Source organism: Mustela lutreola, chromosome 15, assembly GCF_030435805.1.
Source record: "Mustela lutreola isolate mMusLut2 chromosome 15, mMusLut2.pri, whole genome shotgun sequence".
Taxonomy (NCBI): Eukaryota; Metazoa; Chordata; class Mammalia; order Carnivora; family Mustelidae; genus Mustela; species Mustela lutreola.
In genome coordinates, this window is record NC_081304.1 from 52,459,547 (window position 1) to 52,480,240 (window position 20,694).

The window sequence follows — 20,694 nt, forward strand, 5'->3', positions numbered from 1 at the left end:
GGGCAGTCAGGGAGGGTAGGTTTATGTAATGTGTAGGGAGAAAACATGTCAGAGGTATTACCAGAAGGGCCAGATAGCTCTGTAACAGACAAGTCCAGCCTGGCTCTGGACCTCCATCCCAAGTTGATATGTGCAATGACACCTCCATGTTTCCCAGCCGGCTCTGTGCCTGTCCTCCTTGAATCTTGGAGGATATTTCAGATTTGGGGTCACAGGTGGGATTAGAAACTGCACACCCCATTGCAAATATGGACAGGTCACTGGAGTGAAGGGGAGGGGGCTGATTCCAAACAGCTTCCTGGTGACAGCAGTTCTCTCTTCTGTTCATCCAAAGAGCATTTTGTTTCAGAGGAATGTCGTAAGGAGCTTGCTGGAAAGGTAAATTCTTGGCCTCCACCCTTCAGATACTGAATCAGAAACTCCAGGCTGGGACTGATAATCTGTGTCTTCATAAGCTCTCTAGATGATTCTGGCACCAAGGAACTTGACCACCAGTCTCATCCATCTCTGTACGTGGCCAGGTACTGTGCAGAATAAATGTGTGATAAAATGAAGAAAATCCATGTCTCATTGGCTCTCCAGCCAGAAGAGATCCCGAATGAGATCATGCCCAGCACATAGTAGGCATTTCACTAAGGGGGACAGGAAATACAGTTCCAGCACCAGGGTTTGAGGACTGTGTGGCTCACCGAGGAGGAAGAGAACAAGGACAGAAGATTCATGGGTGGGGAGCATGGTGACTGCTGATGTCACAATGCCCGTTTACCCTGACGTCAGGACTACCTGAGAGGGTGGCAGAGAGAGGATGGCTGGCTGCAGTGAGAAGAACAACAGGGAGGTGGGATCGAGGACTAGACTATTTGCAGACAAAATATAAGCACCAGGCAAGAGAACCACCAGGGGACTGGAGGAAGCATGGGGAATCACCGAGACCTCTCAGGTAGGCGTCTGGGTAGAGCAGCAGGTGTCTCTGATGGGGACAGTCCAGGGTGACAGTGAAAACGCACACACCCAGCTACCAACGAAAAGACAGGTCCTTCACGGGAGCCTTCGGTTTGTTTGAGGATTCCCAGGATGTCAGGCAGTCTTTTCCCTGAGTGGCTGCCAATTCTGGTAGTACACCCCTCTGGGACTCTGTCACACATACTGATGTCCAAACTCCACCACCCAGATCCTGATTAACTTTGTTTGCTGAGGGCTCCTGCGTGGGTATGTTTAAAAAAGCCCGTCAGGTGATTCTACTCCGTCGTCAGGGTGACAATTCTACTTAAACAGGAAAACAAAACACACACACACACACACACACACACACCCCACACCCATGTTTTCTCCTGGGCGGTGGGCAGCAAGGGATCACGTGTCATGTCCCCAGAGATGCTCGACCTCTGGACAGAGCTCAGCACCAAGAGAATACTAAGCTAGGACTGGTAAATGCCTTCACTGTTAAAAACCTAGAGGAACCTATACAGAAAAAGATAAACAGCCTTCTTAAAAAAAAATGAATATTCAAGTGGCTTATTTAAAAATAAGAACAGGTATAAAAGGTGACATTAAGTAAAAATAACACTCAGGGGGTACCTGGGTGGCTCAGTCGTTGAGCGTCTGCCTTCAGCTCAGGTCATGATCCTGGGGTCCTGGGATCGAGCCCCCACATCAGGCTCCCTGCTCAGCGGGGAGCCTGTTTCTCCCTTTCTCTCTGCCCCTCTCGTGTGCTCTCTCACTCTCTCACTCAAATAAATCTTAAAAAAAAAATCAGTAGACCTTAGTTAGGATCCATACAGGTACTGCGGTGTAGACGGGGTAGCAAGAACAGGTGTCTCTTCGGGGGCCCTGTGGTGGTGGTTCTGGTACCCACAGCCACAGAGACCACTCTGTGTTGGCCGCTCGGGTTTTGAACCTGCTTGAACTACACTGAGTCAGTATGAGAGCTGCAGAGAGGCAAGACTATGGGAAGCCAGAGTTCTTGGGTTCAAATTCAGACTTCAGAGCACTCCTTCCCTCCACTTTAGTGGACATTATTTCAGGGATGTCTTCCAAGGGCTTGCAGCTGGGACTCATGCAGGGTACACGGTGGCTTCCTCCCTAGGCTGTGCAGTGTTCCAGCCCTGCAAAGCCCTGGTCTGCTCTGGATGTAGGATTCTAGCAGCTTTTCTTTCTTTCTTTTTAGAAACTAGATTTTTTTTAAATATATATTTTAAAATTTCATTTATTTATTTGACAGACAGAGATCACAAGTAGGCAGAGAAGCTGGTAGAGAGAGAGGAGGAAGTAGGCTCCCTGCTGAGCAGAGAGCCCAGATGTGAGGCTTAATCCCAGGACCCTGGGATCATGACCTGAGCTGAAGGCAGAGGCTTTAAGCCACTGAGCCACCCAGGTGCTCTGGATTCTAGCTTTTGCACTCTTGAGTCCGAAGGCTGAGCCACGATTGGCCCTGGACTTCCCTCCTCATTCCTTTAGTCAGACTGAGAGGCCCTTGGATATTGGAATCAGTTTGTCAGCGTGTGTGTGCATCTCTGTGTGTGTCCCTGTGTGTCTGTATGACTGTATGCTGGCGTATGTGTGTGTGTAGGTGTGTGTGTGTCTCAGTATGTGTGTAAGCATGTGTTTGTGTATTTGTGTCCCTGTGTGCATCTGCATATGAAGAAAATCCATGTCTCATTGGCTCTCCAGCCAGAAGAGATCCCGAATGAGATCATGCCCAGCACATAGTAGGCATTTCACTAAGGGGGACAGGAAATACAGTTCCAGCATATGTGTGCCTCTGTGTGCATGTGTGTGTATATGTAGGCGTGTGCCTGTGTGTATGTCTCTGTGTGTGTATGTGTGTGCTTGCATGTGCACATGTGTGTGTGTCTTCGTGAATGTCTGCCCGACCCCCACTTTTTGGAGTCCCCGATCGCTGTGCCTCACGAGTCACCCCACTAGCTCCTTCCTGCCCAGTGGCTGTCATGGAGCTCTGAGGATGAACGCCAGGCTGCAGGGCCCTGGGGAGTGAGGAAAGAGCGGCAGCGGGTACGGGCCTTTCCCTGGGGAATTTTGACTGAGAAAAGGAGAAAAATAGAAGTCAGGGAAACTTGGGGTCAAGAGAAGAATTTTCTAGAGGCGGGGACTTGTGGCGACGTTTGAACGCAGACGGGGAGGAGCAGAGGAGAGGGACGCTTGGAACAAGCTGGTGGGGAGGCAGGGCAGGGAGCGAGGCTGGATGGGAGAGGCTGAGGAGGATGGGACCAGAGGCAGGAGCATGCTCTGCTCCCAGGACTTGTTACCGCGCTTGGAGATGGCAGGGCGCTGTCACTGCCAGGAATGAGCTCCAACCTGCAAAGAGGTGGACAGAAGCAAGCTTTGAAATGGCAGCAAACACCCAGTGAGGTTGACATTTTGCTCATGTACACTTGCAAGCTCTCTTCCCCATCTCATTCCTGCCAGGGCCAACCATCTCCAACTCTGTGCCCATCCCTGTCTCTTCACGCTCCCCAAGCCCATCTCCATGCTCCCCCCATCTCCATCCCTAACCCCAAACCCATGTCATCCCTATCCCCATCCTTATGTATATGCAATGCCCACTTTACCAGAGAAATAGGAGGGCAAAAGAGGTCAGTAACCAGCCCAGATTTATACTGCTGACTAGCCAGGTCCAGCACTGGAACCTAACACCACGTGACACCAGTGCTTCAAGCTCTGAGCTTCCATGCCATACTCCCACATGACTTTGAGTCCCTGGTCTCTGGACCCTATATGACCTCCGATCCTATTGCCTGCTTGACCTCCTAACATCCCTTTTCTGGCTCCTGACATGGTCCTTTGCTGTTCAAACTTCAGCCAGTCTGTGCATCTCAGCTCAGACTTCTCTACGAGCTACTGACCCTTGTCCTGGCTCCTAGCCCTGTTTCTTCCCAGGACCGCATGGGACTTCCCCAGTCCTAGTTTCCCCCAGGCCACCATATCGCTGATGACAGGACAGACAGGCAGGTAGGACAGGCTTCGAGGAGGGTGTCTAGGAGGAGGTATTTTAAGTTGGAATGGCCCACCTCCATGTCCATGGCCTACAGCAAACGGGGACTCCGCTGCAGAGAGAGAAGACGGGGCTCCACAGGGGGCGGGGCTTGAGGAATCCGCCATCCAAGTGACAGTGAGAGCCCAGCGGGGGCCAGCCGCCAGGAATGTGCAGCAGGTCAGGCCTGCTCCCTGAGAAATACTCAGCCTGCTTTGATTTTCAATTTTCATTGTTTATCTCTAAAATAAATATTTATTTTACCTTTATATTTTTTAAGGTTTTTAGGAACACGGGAAAGAATGATTTTGGTTTTGGTTTTAGATGCTTACTTTTGGTCTTAAGGAGACAAGGGCCGATTTGCTAATTATAGCCTTGAAGTCACTGGCTGATGGCCAGGCCTCCTTTGATCGGTGCAAGCCACCTGCGCTGCTTTTCCAGGCCCTGTGCTCTTTTGTTAATGGGTTTCTGGCCTAATGATCCATTATTTTACTCATAGTCAGGAAGACCCAACCCTCCCCCACCTTCTGCCCCCTTGTTCCTCCATTACACCCGAGCTTCTGTATCCTCTCCTGTCCCCATCTTCCAGGATAAGTCTCCCCACTGATGCCGAAGAGAATCGTTCACAGGTGTGCACACACAGCCCCCCGTACCCTCCCCCACCTCACCCCTCCTTTTAGGAACTTTTGCCCCATTTCTACCTGTCCCTTCCACTCCCTTCCCCTGCCGTCCTGATACCTTAATTATTAAGAAACTTTGAAATATACATCAAGTGCCCAAAGACATCCAGCCTACCTCTTTGTGACTTACCAGAAGTGGACACTTGGTAACAGCACCCTTGTCAGGAGGTAGGATGCTGCCAGGCCCCAGGACCTCCCCTCGACCCCGAGCCCATCCACTCCTGTTACTTATCTCTTCTCCAATCCTCAGAGGTAACTATTATCCTGAATTTGTGCTCATCACACCCGTCCTTTACACTGAGTAAAAATATTTCTAGACACTGCATTTTGCTAGACTTCTTTCGTGCAGTATTATGTTTGTGAGATTCATTCAGGATAAATGCACTCAGGAGTCCCCTGTTTCTTTCTGTTGCTACCTGCCGTTACATTCAATGGATATACCACTTTTTAAAATCCTTTTTATTCTAGGTGGCTATTTGGGTTCTTTTCAATTTTTGGATATCACAAGCATCACAGTTAGAAACCTTTTCGACCATGCATTTTCCTGGTATGCATTTCTGAAACTGGGCGTGCAATTGTTAAGTCTAAGAGTGATCATATGTCTGTCTTTAGCAGATGATGTCAATTGTGCTCAGTTTACATTCCGCCTGTCAGCGTTATGGGTGGTCTCATTACTTTCCTCTTTTTCCACTTGGCATTGTCAGTTTAAAAAATTGTAGACATTCTTAGGGTGTATAGTGGTATCTCACGGAGGTTTTAATACACATTCCCTGTGGGTTGAGTACCTTTTCATTTGTTTATGGTGCCATTTGCATATTGTCTTTTGTGATGAAACTATTCAAGTTTCTCTGCTAATTTTCTGAGTTTTTTTTTCCTGTTTTTTTTCTTATTGATTAGTAGGATTTAAAATTTATTTTTATATTTATCTTTTTAAGATTTTATTTTTAAGTAATCTCTCCACCCGCTGTGGTGCTCAAACTCACAACCCTGAGACCAAGAGTCGCATGCCCCACCGACTGAGCCAGCCAGGTGCCCCTAAACATTAAAAAAAAATATATTCCAAATATAAGCCCATTTTGGTTGTATGGAAGACCACAATCTTCTCAGACTTTTCATTCTCTTCATGGCATCTTCCAGTTGAACAGAAATTCTTAACTCTAAGAACTCTTTTTTCTACCCTAAGGGCATGAAAATATTTTCCTCTGTTATCTTCTAGAAGCTTCACTGTTCTAGTTCTAACAAGTACGACCCACCTGGACTTGAGTTTTGGAGTATTACAAGAAGGTAATTATTTTCCCAGATGCACATCAAGTGATCTAGCACCATTTAATGAAAATACCGTCCTTCACTTGCTGCTGCAGAGAGCCAATTGGGTAGGTCTTTTCTGAGCTTTCTTTCTTTCTTTCTTTTTTTTTTTTTTTTTTAAGATTTTATTTATTTATTTGACAGACAGAGATCACAGACAGGCAGAGAGAGAGAGGGGGAAGCAGGCTTTCTGCTGAGCAGAGAGCCCGATGTGGGGCTCGATCCCAGGACCCTGGGATCATGACCTGAGCCGAAGGCAGAGGCTTTAACCCACTGAGCCACCCTGGCGTCCCTTGTCTGAGCTTTCTATTCCAAGCAATTGTCTATTGATCCCACATTGCACCTTGTAGACAATGCCCTTCTACAGTGTCTTAATTATTCGGGCTTTTGAAATCCAGCATAGCGCGTTCCTCAAGTTTATTAGTCTTCAAGATTACCATCTCTATTCTTAGCTCCTTTTATATCTAAATAAACTTTAGAAATCAGCTTGTCAGTTTCTATAAACATTCCTGTTGGGATTCTCTTTGAGATCACATTAGATCTATGGCCCGATTTTAGGAGAATTGGTATTCTTGACAATGAACACAGTACCTCCTTTGATTTATAGAGATGTTTAAACATGTCTTTTCAGTAAGGTATAGTTTTCCGTAAAGAGGACTTGCACATCTTTTGTTAGATTTAGTCCTAACTTTGAGGCCTTTGAAACAATTGTACACAGTATCTTGCTAGACATTTTATTTTATGCAAATGACTTTGATACGCTCTCTTTGTATCCAAAAACCTCGCTAAACTCACTAATGCTAACCGTTTATTTGTAGATTTGTTTGGGTTTCTAGAAAGGCAATCATGGCATACTAGTTGGGAACACTAGTTTTAGAATCTGACTGACTTGGTTTTGAATTCTTTTTTTTTTTAATTAACTATTTTATTTAAGTAGGCTCTATATCCAATGCTGGGCTTGAACCCATGACCCTGAGTTCAAGAGTCTTATGCTTTACCAACTCAGCCAGCCAGGGGCTCCATTGGTTTTAAATTCTAACCTCATTATGCACTCTATGTAGGACTTTGAGAAAATGGCTTGATTTTTCTGAGGCTGTTTCTCTGTACAAAGTGGTGATGCTTTCTTGTAGGTTTACCATAAGGAATAAGTGAAACGAAGGATATGTCACCCTGAGGCAGTGCTAGCCTACATGAGTTTCCATTTCTGATTTGTCATTACTTTCCTTATCCTCGATTTCCTCTTTCCCATTTAATTCCAAAGCTCTACAAATTCTGGCTTTTACCCTGTCATTTTACAGAGTCGCTCTCATAGGTGTGTTCTTAGTGCTGACTTTAATGCACGGTCTCATTGCAGATGCCAGTTTCAAGTTCCAGAGATCACCTGGACGTCGGGCTAACTGGCCATACATTTGGGATTTCCTACAACTCCTTCATTGGGTTGGATAATTTGCCAGGATGATTCATGAAACTCAAGAAAATGCTTTCTTATGTTTCCCTTATTAAGTAGGATGTAGTCAGGAACAGCCACATGGAAGAGATGGGGTGGGAGTGGCACAGAGCTTCCATGCTTTTTTCCAGGTCCCCCACCTTCCCAGAAAGTTGATGTATTCACAATCCTGGAAGCTCCCTGAACCCCATCACTTAGGGATTTTCATAGAGATTTCATTTCATAGCCATGATTGGTTAAGTCAATCACCATTGGTGATTGAAGTCAATGGCCAGCCCTTCTCCCGTTCATGGAGGTTGGGGTGGAGCTGAAAGTTCTAACCATCTAATTACCTGCTTGGTCTTTCTGGCCATCAGCCACCATCCTGAAGCTATCTAAAACTCCCCCCTGAGCCATCTCATGAGCACACAAGAGACAATAATTTCCAAAGGTTTTAGGAGTTTTGAGCCAGGAGTAAGGGAGAAAGACCAATTAAAAAAAAAAAAAAATTATACCATAGTCTCCTTGCATATACCTTCTCGTGGCTTTTTGAGTCTACTCCCTTGGTGGTTCTTCCTCCTCTCTGGGTCTCTTCCCAGTTTTCTCATGGGCTCTTCTTTCTTCCCATTCCTTAAATATTGATTTTTCCCCCCCATGGTTCAGTTCTCATTCCTGTTCTCCATTCAATCTTTGACCTCATCTTTTTACCAAATCTGTATGTGCAGGGGGGACCGTTGCAGGTGGAGAGAATGGCTGCAATTTGGTGAGTTCAAGGACAGAAGGGCAATGTGGTTGGAGCGGGAAGGGAGAGAGAGAGAGAGAGAGAGGTAACTTTCATAAGGGTTTGGATTTCATTCCAGGGTTATGTGGAAGCCCTCCAGGATGGATGTGAATGTGCATGATTAGAAAGACCACTCTGGCTGCTGTGTGTATAAAATAAACAGTATGACATTAGGAATAGAAGCAGGGAGTCCAGTTTGGAGGCTGTGTGAGTGTACTGGTGGTTATGGAGGCAGCACTGTAAATATTTAATCACGTGGATCCTGGTGCCCACGTCCAAATCCTGGATCCTCCACAAGAGGGAGGGCTTTGAGCAAGTCACTGAGTCTCTCTGTGCCGCCATTTTATCCTCTGTAAGAGGCCATAATAGTAGCACTTAACTCCTAGTTTTGAAGGCTCAATGAGTTAATATATTTAAAACATGGAACCATGCTATGAGTTATTATTATTATTGTTATTAGTCATCATGATAACATGGAGACAAAACAATGGATTCAGGATATTTCTACAGGCTGCATTGACATGACTTGATGATACATTGGATCTTAAGGATGAAGGGGAGAGGAAAAAGACTCCTTAGTTTTTTTGGCAAAAGGTTTGTTTCGAGTGCTGTTTAGTAAAATGAGGAAGGCCAGGGAGGAGCAGGTCTCGGTGTGTGTGTGTGTTCAACCTCAGTGATGAACAGGGTAGTTCTGACCCATCCATAAAACATCCAAGAATTGATGTCTGGAAGGGTGTTTGATATATGAACCTGGAGTTGAGTGTTCATAGAGGCTCTGAGAAGAGCTCAGGGAAGCCTGGAGACACACATGTGGGAGTTGTGGCACAGCGATGGTGTTAGACTAGGAGGGTGTGCAGATAGATGAAGAGAAGGGCACCCAGGACAGAGCATGGAGCTCTCTCGCATTAAAGCTAAGCAGAGAAGCAGGATCTGGCAAGGATTCTTGGAACGGTGGGCTGTGAGGCGGCAAAACTAGGAGAGAGAAGAAGTCTGAGAGCAGCCATTGGGATCTATTGCTGCCAACAAGTCAGACAAGCTTGTACTAAATGCCAAGTAGATAACTGAATCTGGCAACATGGAGGCGATTTGCTGAATGGACAAACAAAATTTAACTTCATCAATTGGCCAGTTTATTTAAAAATCAACTGAATTAGGAAGTCTGGTTGTATCCCCTCCTTGATGGCCAACAAGGATTAACGGAGGGGGGAACTCAAAAGACAACAGAGCAGACAGCCTTCCACGAAGCCGGGTGGTTGTTGCCTCGTAAAAGATCCCACCTGTTTCATTGCTCATGAGTAGAGAAGCGGCTCTCACCTCTTCTTCAAAATAAATTTTTTGGAAGCTACCAGGGACCCAACTGACATGAAAAAGTGTTTCTGACACTGGAATCAAAAATGTCCAGGGACACCACAGTTTGGCACAACTTTTCTGAATCTAGGAGCATGTTAAGACACTTTGTCTAAGCCTTTCCCAAAGCAGACCATTAACCTTTTAAATTAATCTTTTCCCTATTATCCAGTGAAATGTTGGCTGTCAGATCAGTGATTCTCATACCTTGGTGCCCATCAGCATTGGCTGAGGTCTCATTAGGGTTCAGGTGACTGGACATCATGCCACAGTTTCTGATGCAGCTGACTGGGGTAGGGCCAGAGAAATTGCATTGCTGACAAGCTCCTAGGTGATACCGCCATCATCGCAGCTGCTCTGGTCCCAGGAGCACCCTTCCCAACCCCTGGTCTGGTTTATATGCTCCCTGGCTTATATGGCGTCCCTCTTGTTCATCCACTTCAGTAGGAGGCGCTCAATCCATATTAAGTGAGGGCATTAAATACCCTTTCTGTGGATCCCTTGGAGCTGAGGAGCAGGGTGAGTGTCATGGTTAGGATCAAGGACACAAGCTGTCGTGTGATTTGCTGCTCCCCTAAATTCCCCAGCAGTCCCGCCATGATGTCTCTCCTCAGACCTTCTGGGGGCAAAGTTGCCATCTAGGGCTCTCTGCGTTGTTCTCCTTGAGCTGTTCCTAACTTGCAGTTTCTGTCCTACACATTGTCAGAAAAGTTTTAGCAACTCGTTTCAAAACTGGATCTATGTGGGTGGAGTTTAGGCAGAATTTGAGGCAGAGGGACACAGTGACACAAGTGATTTAACGTGTAACATCTTTCTTGGATCCATTATGCAGCCCCTGGGTGAAGCCAGTCCTTCCTCTCCACTCTCCAGAGCCAGGGGAGATGGGGTGGGGACTTGGCACAGGGCTTTGGGGAGATGGAATTAGTTAAGTCTTAGTCCAAGTGGGTTGAACACTGGTGGCCACATCCCATGGAGCACACACGTCTTCTGGTTAGTGGCACTGCACCCTCGCCGGGCAACAGAGCCTTCTTTCTTCCTCGAGGAAAAGTGCCCCTTTCACAGCCTGCCACAGGCAAAGGAAATGGAAAATCCCGGAGCATCCCAAGCCCCTCTTGTTTTCAAGGGCGCTTTGCCTCCTGAGCCTCTCCCAAGTTCAGGGACAGGACAGGGCCTTTGTAAGCAGGCTGGGGTCTGACAGGGAAGCGGTGAGTTCTGTAGCTGGAGGTGGTGGGCGGCATTGCCCATGTTTGCCCCAGAGGGGAGAGGCCCCACGTGCTGACCTCCCAGGCTTGACCACGTCTCAATCAGAACAGGGCTCCGGAGCCCCTCCTGGCCCTCCTGGGCCGTAGCCCCAAACAGAGCAGCATAGCGATGGCTTTTCTGAGAAGCTGCTGATCTCAACCCAGTCTCTACATTCCTGGATGATGAGGGAGGGATTCCAGTGTTTGCTTTGAACAATGTTTTCCTGTGTCTGAACCGACTGGGTGTTAAATTCTTCCAGATTTCTGGCTCCATGTTGCAACTCCAACGGGACAGAAACAGGTTTACGGCGGTTGGCAGGGGAGCAAAAGCAGGGTCCGTCTGGGCACCTTCTGCGTCTAGAATTTCCACTCGGTGGATGGAAAGACTTGTCAGCGCCAGGTCTGTGGGCTTTGGGCCTGGAGGGTTTGTTGTGGTCCCAACTTGGAGCCGGGCTTGTGCCTTTCACATTTCCTACCCTAGAGGGCAAAAGTTAGCTTTTCTTTCTCAAAACACAGCAGGGAGTGAGAACAAGCTGAGTTTTGAAGGTCAGGCCTTGCAGTGTTTTCTCTGTTAGTATAAACCCAGAAGTTGTGCTCATAAGGAATTCATTTGGTGGGATATTGGGAAACCGGAGCACATTCCAGTTTCTGGGGCCTGTGGTATGAGGTTTCAGAGATACTCAGGAGGACAGAGCTGGACGGGAGACGGGAGACCCAAATCCTTAATTTTACACAGGGAAACTGAGGCAGAGAGACACCTAGAGACATGAGGGCTACAAAGTTGGACTGGAAGGAACTGTCCCCAACAGAGCTGAATGGATCTTTCAGAACCACAGGGGTTGGGGATTGTGGCAACTTGTAACTACTGGTATTACTTATTGCTTAGGAAGATGACCACAGGACCATATGTGGCCGTGGGAGACATTCGTCATTAAGTGTTGATAAGTCAATAGTTTTAAAGATAGAGCACTTCAGGAATCTAACTGGATTCATTTCAGGATAAAGGTGCTCTTCATTTCCACCAGCCACAATAAACAATGTCTTCATTCTTGTGTTCTGAGCTGATGAGCAATGCAGGGGGAACCCTCATGGGATCCCACAAGGACTTGCTCTCTGTAGAGTTCTTGGTGAAGCTTCGGCCTCTGGGCAGGTGCCTTTCATCCTGTTGAACTGGAACAGCTCAAATCCAAGTAAGGCGTGAGGCAAACGGTGACCTTGAAATTCACATCATTTTAGACCTTGTGTTTTGGGGCCCAGGAAACCTGCTCCTGGTTATTTTGTGTGTGTGTATGTGTGTGTGTGTGTGTGTGTACATGTGTGTGCCTGTGCATGCACAAGCAGGAAAGAAAGATTGGTAGCAATCCTCCTGTCTTTAGGACAGAGGAGAATCCCAAAGAGTATGTGTTGGGGTTGGATAAAATCGTTCCATGATAGAGCCTGACATTTTGATCTGGCTGCTCTTACAAAGCCATTTTTATGCCAAAGACCCTTTTACCTGATCTTAAAAAGAACACTCTACAATTTCAACTTCCTATATCTCTCAAATACTATGCAAGGCAAGTGCCCCAGTACCATCTCTGAGCCCCCCTTCAACACCTTCCTCCATCCCTGACCCCCTGGCCACATTAGTATGTCTGCTGTGTCATAAATGGCCTGGTCAAAATTGCCTTTTACAGGATGGCTTTATTTCTGCAGTACTTTATAACTATATATTCTTACTTAGATACATTGTTTCCTTCCAGTAGAAATTGCCTAGTTCCCTAGAGAAGGGAGTGGGGTGATATAGTCATATCACTCCCACTGCTGGCAGCGTAGGAAGCTCTCTTCCCTCTTAGTTTCAGGGGCTCCATCTGGTAGGGGCCTTATATCTCTTGCTGTGCAACAAATTACCCCGCAGCTCAGTTGTAACAAACATCTATTATCTCGCAACTTCTGCTGGTCAAGAATCCAAGTGTAATGTAACTATGTCATGGTCTCTCCATGAGGGTGCAGTCATGGCTTTGGTGGGGCTGTGGTCCCATCTGAAAGCTTAACTGGGGGAGGATCTCCTTCCAGTCTCACTCACATGGTTATTGGCTATTGGCTACGAGGCTTCTCCATAGGGCAGCTCAACATATGGCAGCTGGCTTCTCTCAGAATGAACAAGAGAGAGCACAAGAGAGAGAGCATGCTCGAGATAGAAGCCGTGGTTTTTTGTAAGTTAACCTCTGAAGTGACATCCTGCCATTTTTCCATATTCTATTTGTTGGAAGGGAGTCTCTAGATGTAGCCCATACTCAAGGAGAGGGGATTTCATTAGGATGTGAATGCCAGGAGGGGCTCATTGGGGGCCATCTTGGAGGCTGCCTACCACAGGCCTTTGGGTCCTGTTGCTGCTGAGTCTGTTCAGCCTCTGGGCTTTGTCACCCCACTAGTTCTGATAAGTCAGTGGCTATGAGGGGTTAGGGGCAAAGAGCTTTGTGTTCATTCTTACTGCTCCTGAGAGGCTGGTACCCTCTCGTAATCGCCTTATTGAAGACTTCTCAGGGGCAAATGATTCTAAACTCCCAAACCAGATACACTTAAACTCCATTCTTCCATTTGATCCCACCTTCTCTCCAAGGAAAGCAGACAAGTCCAAGACAACCCTCTCTCGGTGGTCTTGGTCACTTATGAATAGAGCTCCACAACCCAGCAGCTTTCTCTGGAGTTCATCTAGTGCTCACCTTGGATGCCAGTGTTACTTGTTATTCTTGTTACCAAAATGAGCCCTGGTCATAAACCAGAGAATGAAATTTATACCATTAGTTCCGGATTCATTGTCTCCAACAGGAAAGCAGACTCAGAAAGATCTTTTTGGGTCATGAAATGCTTTTGCCTGAATTAATTGCATCACCCTAAACATGAATGGGACAGGACATTTCTCATCCTGGATGCAGGAAAACTGAGGTTCAGAAAGATTAAGTAACTTGCTCAAGACTGGACATACAGAAATGAAGCTGGATTTTTCAAACCAGTTCTCCCGACTCCAATTCTGTGCTCCACCCTGTGTCCCTTTTAAAGTTGTTTGCATACCTGAGTCTCCAGATTATTCCTACTGAGAATCTGGCGAGACTTCTTGGCCCAGTTTGCTCATTAAGTCATTCTAGACCAGGGCTGCAGTGACCTGAGAAGAGAAATAGAACCCATCTGGGACAGGGGATGTCAAAGCTGAAGTTTGCACTGTAGACATGGCTGGTGATTTTGGAGAGTTAACACAGTGTTTGTATATGCATGTGTGTACGTGTGTGTATGTGTATGTGTATGTGTGTGTGTACTCTATGGGTGTTCTACTCGGGGTTATGTGTGTATGAGTGCATGTGAACACAGATGTCTCAGACCTGCCTGGGCTCAGAGATGATCTCTAGAGGGTGTCATTTTGGGGAGAAGAAGGTGTAACAAGGGTTGTCGGGACCTGAAAGTTGGGATGGGATGGGTCACATGCGGGGACAGCAAGATGGCTACAGTTGTATTGGTGGGTGCCCTGAGTCCATCCTCTGACCTCTCACTGCTCCAGTCTCTTCCCTGATCTTCAGCTTGGTTGTCCATTTTGAAGGAGACACATTTGGTTAATTTCTCCAGCCTGAAAATTGAACCACATTGCTTTGGCATTACGGAAAATATCTCAGTCCTGCCATCATGATGATGACCACAACCCAACCCAACCAGTGGGATCTTACCAATGGGACTAGGTCCTGTGCCCAGGGATTTCTCTGAATTATCTTATGACAAAACGCCTCATGGCCATCCAAGTGTAGTTCTTGTTACTGCCCCTTTTATAGAGATGAGCATGCAGAGATCAGGAGGTTGAAGTATCTTATTTCTGGTCACACAGCTAAGCAGCTGTGTGGACTGCCCTGAGCTCATGTTCTTCATTCTATGTCATACTTCACTGGGAACTATTGTTTAATACACAGCTTTGCCTTTTTAGGAATTATGGCTAATTCTCTTATCAGTTGCCCTCTTGAGATGTTGACGTACACAATGATATCACAGAAACACAACAAGAACAACAAGGAGAGAGCATGTCCTGTGGTGCTGCATGTGGGTGGACCTCAAAGGCCAGGCCTTTGTTGGGCAGAGGATGTCCACACAACACCCTCCATGAGGGGCCTGTTCCCGGATCTTAAAAGCATTCGACACATCCCTCCTCCATGCCAAGGAGATACATTACAGCCCCCGTTGTTTAATTAAGTTTCTGACTCAACAGAAACTCCTTTTGTCAGAACTTCAAAATTTCCTGGCACGTTACCCACACATATTTTCGACGTGGACAGCAATGATGTGTCATTGTATACTACTTGTGTATATTTGTGCCTAGAAAGATTCATTGGAGACTAGTAACTAAATATTTCTCCCCAATTTCAGGAAAACCTTCCCTCCTCGACCTCTGGGGGATTGGCAGTTGCTATTTTCTCTTTCAACTGTAGGTAACAGTTTTCTATACATTCAACTGCCCACTTCCCCCAAAACTGTGCATATTAGTTATAATATGTTATGTTTTACAGGTTTACCTTTCTCTATTTTTCTCAGAAACCTAGTTAAATGAACTGCACCAGAGACTTGCAAGAACTTCCAGGTGGGAGAAGGAAGGACAAGAAGAGATTAGAAAAAGGTAGGCAAGTTTGGCCTTAGAACTTGACCATATTTAGTCTTCAAAGCAGGCGACGTGTGGTCTGGCAGTTGACTGGAAATTAAAGATCTTACTTCTGTGCTTTAAGAAACACAATGTAGGAAGGGAGAAAGATTCAGCTAAGTAACAGACAGTGAAACAAATGGCCCTGGTAGTTGATATACAAGAGGGTGCCGGGCTGACCAGCCTCCCAAGGGAAATGTCGCTGGACCAGCCCCTGGAAGGGAGACCAGTGGGGTGGGGGAGGTATTGGGAGGAGCATGCATCTAATTTATAATCATTCTGAGGAAAGAAAACATGTCCATGAAAAGGCAGTTACATCCAGCATCACAGATGGAAGATACCCCAGGTATGGCATTGGGTACAGGTGAGACCTGACCATGTCTGGTGGGAGCAGAGGGGACGGAGCACATGCTGGACCGGATAGGAATGCATAGGTACGTTGAGAGAGAAAACAGAGTAGGGCTTGAGTTGGAATTGGGTACATTTAGGTCCTGTGAACTTTTTATATTAGTAAGGTTTCACTTAGCTTCTTCAGGAGACCGGAATCCTGGATGGTTATGGCTCCAAGCGTTGCTCCTTCTGGGCGCTTCCCATACAGTTTCTCATTTAATCTTTATCAAAATCCTGCGAGGGAAGTGTATCATTCCTATTTTATAGATGGGGAAACCCTAAGGCTCAGAGAGAGGGGACATGGTTGCCCACTTGGAAGCAGTAAGTGATGGTGCTAGGACTTGAACCCAACTCTTCCCATGAACCATTATCTGTTTGTCATATTTATCAGGGTGATGTTCCACCTTTGCCAATCAACCTTCTATAGTAGTAGCTCTTGTCAGGTTATTTAGTCCATGGTTCCCTTTGTGTCCCCCTGCATGGGTGGGTAGCTGCCTGATATTTGGATTTCCAAAAATTCTTAGAAATTGCAGGGGTAATTTTTGTGGCAATTGCAGGAACATTCATTTATCTAACAATTTTGATCCAAGTGCCTGGGGACAGAGAAATGTGATGAATGAGATCCCTACTCTTATGGAACCAATCTGCTAGCTGGTTAAGAGAAAGTAAACAGATGAATAAATCATAGGATATATATAAGTTAGGGATGGTGTCATTCACAGAATTAAAATAGGAGATTTGGTAGTGATTGGTGGCTACTCTAGGTTGTCACAGAAGGCCTTGAAGAATTCACACTTAGGCTGGATCCTGACTCGTAAGAAGGAAAAACCCATGAGGAACTCAGAAAAAAGTGTATCTCAGGCAGAGGCTGGAGAAGGACGCTAACACGGGAACAAGCTTGGTGGGCTTGAGAAGAGGAGGAAGGGCCAGTGTGGCTCTGCAGGGAGTGGTAGGGGAGTGAAATTGGCTAAGGCCAGAAGTGTAGGTGGGGGCTAGATCAAGGAGAGATTTGTACACCAAGGTAAGGTATTGGCATTATATCTCAGATGGCAGGGGGAGCCATTGGGGTATTGGAAGTGGAATGATTTAATCTGACTTATATTTAAAAATGATCACTCTGGGTCTTCTTTGAATAAGGAATTTTAAGGGCATAAGAGTGGAAACAGGGAGACCAGTGAGCAGGTCTCCAGTGGTCCAGTGAATAGATGTTGATGTCTTGGACTAGGGTGGAGATGTAAAGAAGTTACATAATGGCAGAGTGAACGGGGAGAAGATAACGAATTGGACGTACTAAGTGAAGAAGCAAGAGGAATCAAAGACAACCTTGACATTTTTGAATTGAGTGATTTGGCGATCGATGAAAAAGACTAGAGAGGAGCATTTTAGGGAATAAGGTGGAGAATTGTATCTGAATCATGACGAGTTTGAGGTCCTATTAGACATACAAATGACAACGTAGAGTTGGCAGTTAGATATATATGTTTGGTCTTTGAGGAAGGGGTCAGGTTAGTGGTAAGATTTGGCAATGAGCTTTGAGGCCACAGAACTCATTGATGTCATCCTGGGAACAAGTGGAGTTACAAAAAGAGAAATGAGCCCAGAAAACATCAGTGGAATCTGAAAATGAGGGTGACAAGTGAAATGGGAGGAAATCAGGTCTGTATGATGTCACGGAAGCCAAGTAGGAAGATGTTTCAAGGACACAAGGACACTAGAGGGTGGTCAACTATTACCCATTTTTGGAAGATAAGAGGGGGAGGAGTCTGGAGTGCAGTGGAGAGATGTTTTTTGATAAGAATGTGAATACTTTATCCATCGTAGTTGGAGGGAAGGCAGTGTTCATGTCTCATTCGTGAGATGATGAGGAGACCACTATTGATAATGGGGTGATGGTGGTACAAAGAAGCCAGTATGCCAGAAACTGAAGTTGCCAGCAGCTGAAGGGCAGAGGCTGGCAACAACCAGGTGGTATGGAGTAGTATGGTCTGATAGGATGAGCTTCAAAGGAGAAGGGAAGAAAATGGTTTGAGAATGGCAGTGGGGAGTAAGGAAGATGAATACCATTCTCCATGTCCAGAAACTTTTGGGTCCTCAGGGGAAAAACAGCCCTCCATTGAGAGAAGAGAGGGCATGTCCTTTGGTGATGATCCAACAAAGCATCTGTTGCAGAAAAGTCCCAGGGATGTATAGGGGTGGGGGTATCTCCACATTTCAGCTTCTTATCCTCAGCTTTTCAGATTTTGAGCACAGTTTTATCAGTTTACTTAAGGCTACAAATGAATCCAACACCTTTTGATCCCTGACAATTTTCTTCATGTAAACGTTGTAAATGCTATTTGTAACAGGGTCATGTTTGCCTTCTGCCAAGAACACAGGGGAAGGACAGATGTGCTCCCTGGGAGGGTTAGGAAAGATTTCTCTGAGTGGTTGAGTTATGCTCTGGTTTTTGGGGGACATGCAGCTCCCCAAAGTGGAGAGTGAGAAGAAGGCTCAGGACAAAGGCAGTGATACATGTCTAGGACTTGGCCAGTGTGGGGGAATAGGGAGGAGTTGAGTGCACATGTGTCTATAAGTTTGTGTGCAGGGGAGAATCATAGTGATAGGAACCTGGATTGGAGGCTTTTCTGGGACCGAATTTTAAGAAAGGGGCATTCTTGGAAATAGGTAGTAAATATTTTTTGAACAGAAGTGTGACACCATCGGAACCTCCTCAGTTGTTTTTCTCTCATTAGAATGTCATGCCTGGAGTAGTGCTCGAATAAGCCCTCAGTAAATATTTGTGGAATGGATGAGTGAATATATTTATAAGTGATAATTCTTGTGGCCACCATATGGAGGATAAGCAAGAGGGAAAAAGAATAGGGGTGGGAAGACATTTAGAGAACAGAGCCTGAATTCAGAGTACGAGAGGGTAGGCGGAATTGAGTTTCTACATTGAGTCTCAGGAAGGATGGTGATGTCATTGACAGATACCCAGCATGGAGATGGAGGAGATGTTTGTGGAAGTATAGATGTAATAGCAGATACTGACTTAGTTTCAAACAGATGAAAGACAAAACACTTAGAGAAACTTGTTTAATATGCTGTTAGAAATAAGAATCTATTCTCAGAAGAGAGATGGGTTCTAGGAACATGTTTTGGTTAACTATCAAGGTCCTAGTGGTACCAAAGTGGTAGAGTGATACGGTTTTGGGGAAGTGATTTTGACCACACTCAATGGAAAATGATTAATAATTCAGGATGCCAATATAATAATTTATAATGGGACATATACCTGAGTAATTTGGTATGTCAGTTTTCAGAAGATGGCTGAGTCAACAAGAGCAAAAGGGACCACTTTCATCAACCCATATAACCAGCGAAACCCCCTCCCCCCTTTCTATTTAGTCACTTTTTGGAGAACAAATATGGATGTTTCCAAGTTCCTGGCACCCTCCCCTTTTGCACGTTGCTGGAAGAAACTTGAGAACTTTGGAAGGATCTTTTTCATACTTCCTTGCTTTCTCACTAGAAAATATGGCACACAATTTGACAATTTCTTGATGACTCAGGGACCTTATCAAGAATATATATGATCTCAGTTGGGAGCAATATTGCTGGGATGGTCTCATTACCGCTGGAGGGTGGAATGGGGAGTTGGAATTGGTGGCCCTTCACTAAAAGGTTCATGCTCTTTGTCCTTTTCTGGGGAATTGGTTTGCTTTTTGAGGTTCTTTGGTTCCTTCCACGGTCACCCAGTGTCTTGACAGTTGGCTGGGATATTTTGTACCTTCTTTGTTTGGAGACAGTTGTTGACTGGCTTTCAGTTGGCTCCTACACTTTGAGCTCTAGGCACCATACCTGGAAAATTTAGAGTATTTTTCATTGATCTCATTGCTAGCTCCTTGATAACACATATAGTCTTAAAGCATTGCAGCTTGTGGGCGGCTTTTGGGGAACAACTTCTTGTCCCCAAGGGAGCTGATTCTTTTTGACTTCTCTCCTGACCCTTCCAGATGGGGTGGTGGGGCAGAGGGAAGAGTTTAGCTACAGTTCTGCCTGAAGTCGGCCTCATTTTGGCACTGGGAGCAGTCACTCCCAGATTTTGTATTACTTTCTGACCTTGTCATCATGGGTTGTGCTCCAGTGAACGACAGACCTAGGAGATGGTAGGACCCCTAGAGACTATAGCCACAAATATCCCAATTGCTCTTTGTCCATGAAGACAGGGGAGCAGGGAGGACACAAATCACCTCTCAGCATTGAGAGGAGAGTGGTTTTGGCAGTACTAAGATCTTTGGGAGACTAAAACCCAGCAGCCAACATTTCCTGAGCACCTTGCTATAGAAGGGCACCAATGAATTCTCCATTTAAAAGACACTGCAATCACTTACAGCAGCTAAAATTGGAACACCTTAAAATCCCCAAATGCAGGCATGATTCATAATAGGTCATTCACTTGATGGATTACGAAGCAGCCTCTAAAATAACCATGAGGACTTTAAGAACATGAGAAAATACAATCTTTAAAATTTTGTTTAAAATTTTTTATTAACATATAATTTATTAGTAGCCCCAGGGTCTGTGAATCGCCAGGTTTACACCCTTCACAGCACTCACGATAGCACATTACCTTCCCCAGTGTCCGTAACCCCACCACCCTCTCCCTACCCCCTCCCACCGCAACCCTCAGTTTGTTTTGTGAGATTAAGAGTGTCTTATGGTCAATCAGAGAAAGACAACTACCATATGCTCTCCCTGATATGAGGAAGTTGAGAGGCAACGTGGGGGGTTTGGGAGATAAGAAAAGAAAAGAACTGAAACAAGATGGGATCAGGAGGGAGACAGACCATAAGAGACTCTTAATCTCGCAAAACAAACTGAGGGTTGCTGGGGGGAG

The 20,694-nt window shown here is 45.8% G+C and overlaps 1 protein-coding gene across 14 annotated transcripts in view; it reads left to right on the forward strand.

Moving 5' to 3' along the window:
* Positions 1-20,694, forward strand: part of CDRT4 (CMT1A duplicated region transcript 4) — a 61,094-nt gene that overhangs the window by 29,332 nt on the left and 11,068 nt on the right. For 3 of the 14 annotated variants that reach the window (XM_059148835.1, XM_059148832.1, XM_059148826.1), the window contains exon 2: positions 15,323-15,404. The exons of 2 other annotated variants lie outside the window; for them this stretch is intronic. In XM_059148835.1, coding sequence (XP_059004818.1) covers positions 15,335-15,404 — 70 coding nt within the window. In that variant the 5' untranslated portion in view covers positions 15,323-15,334. Of the gene's footprint in view, positions 1-756; positions 941-5,887; positions 6,045-11,049; positions 11,172-15,157; positions 15,216-15,297; positions 15,405-20,694 lie in introns of those variants that run through there. 9 more of the 14 variants (XM_059148829.1, XM_059148830.1, XM_059148827.1 and 6 more) reach the window with 9 other exon arrangements.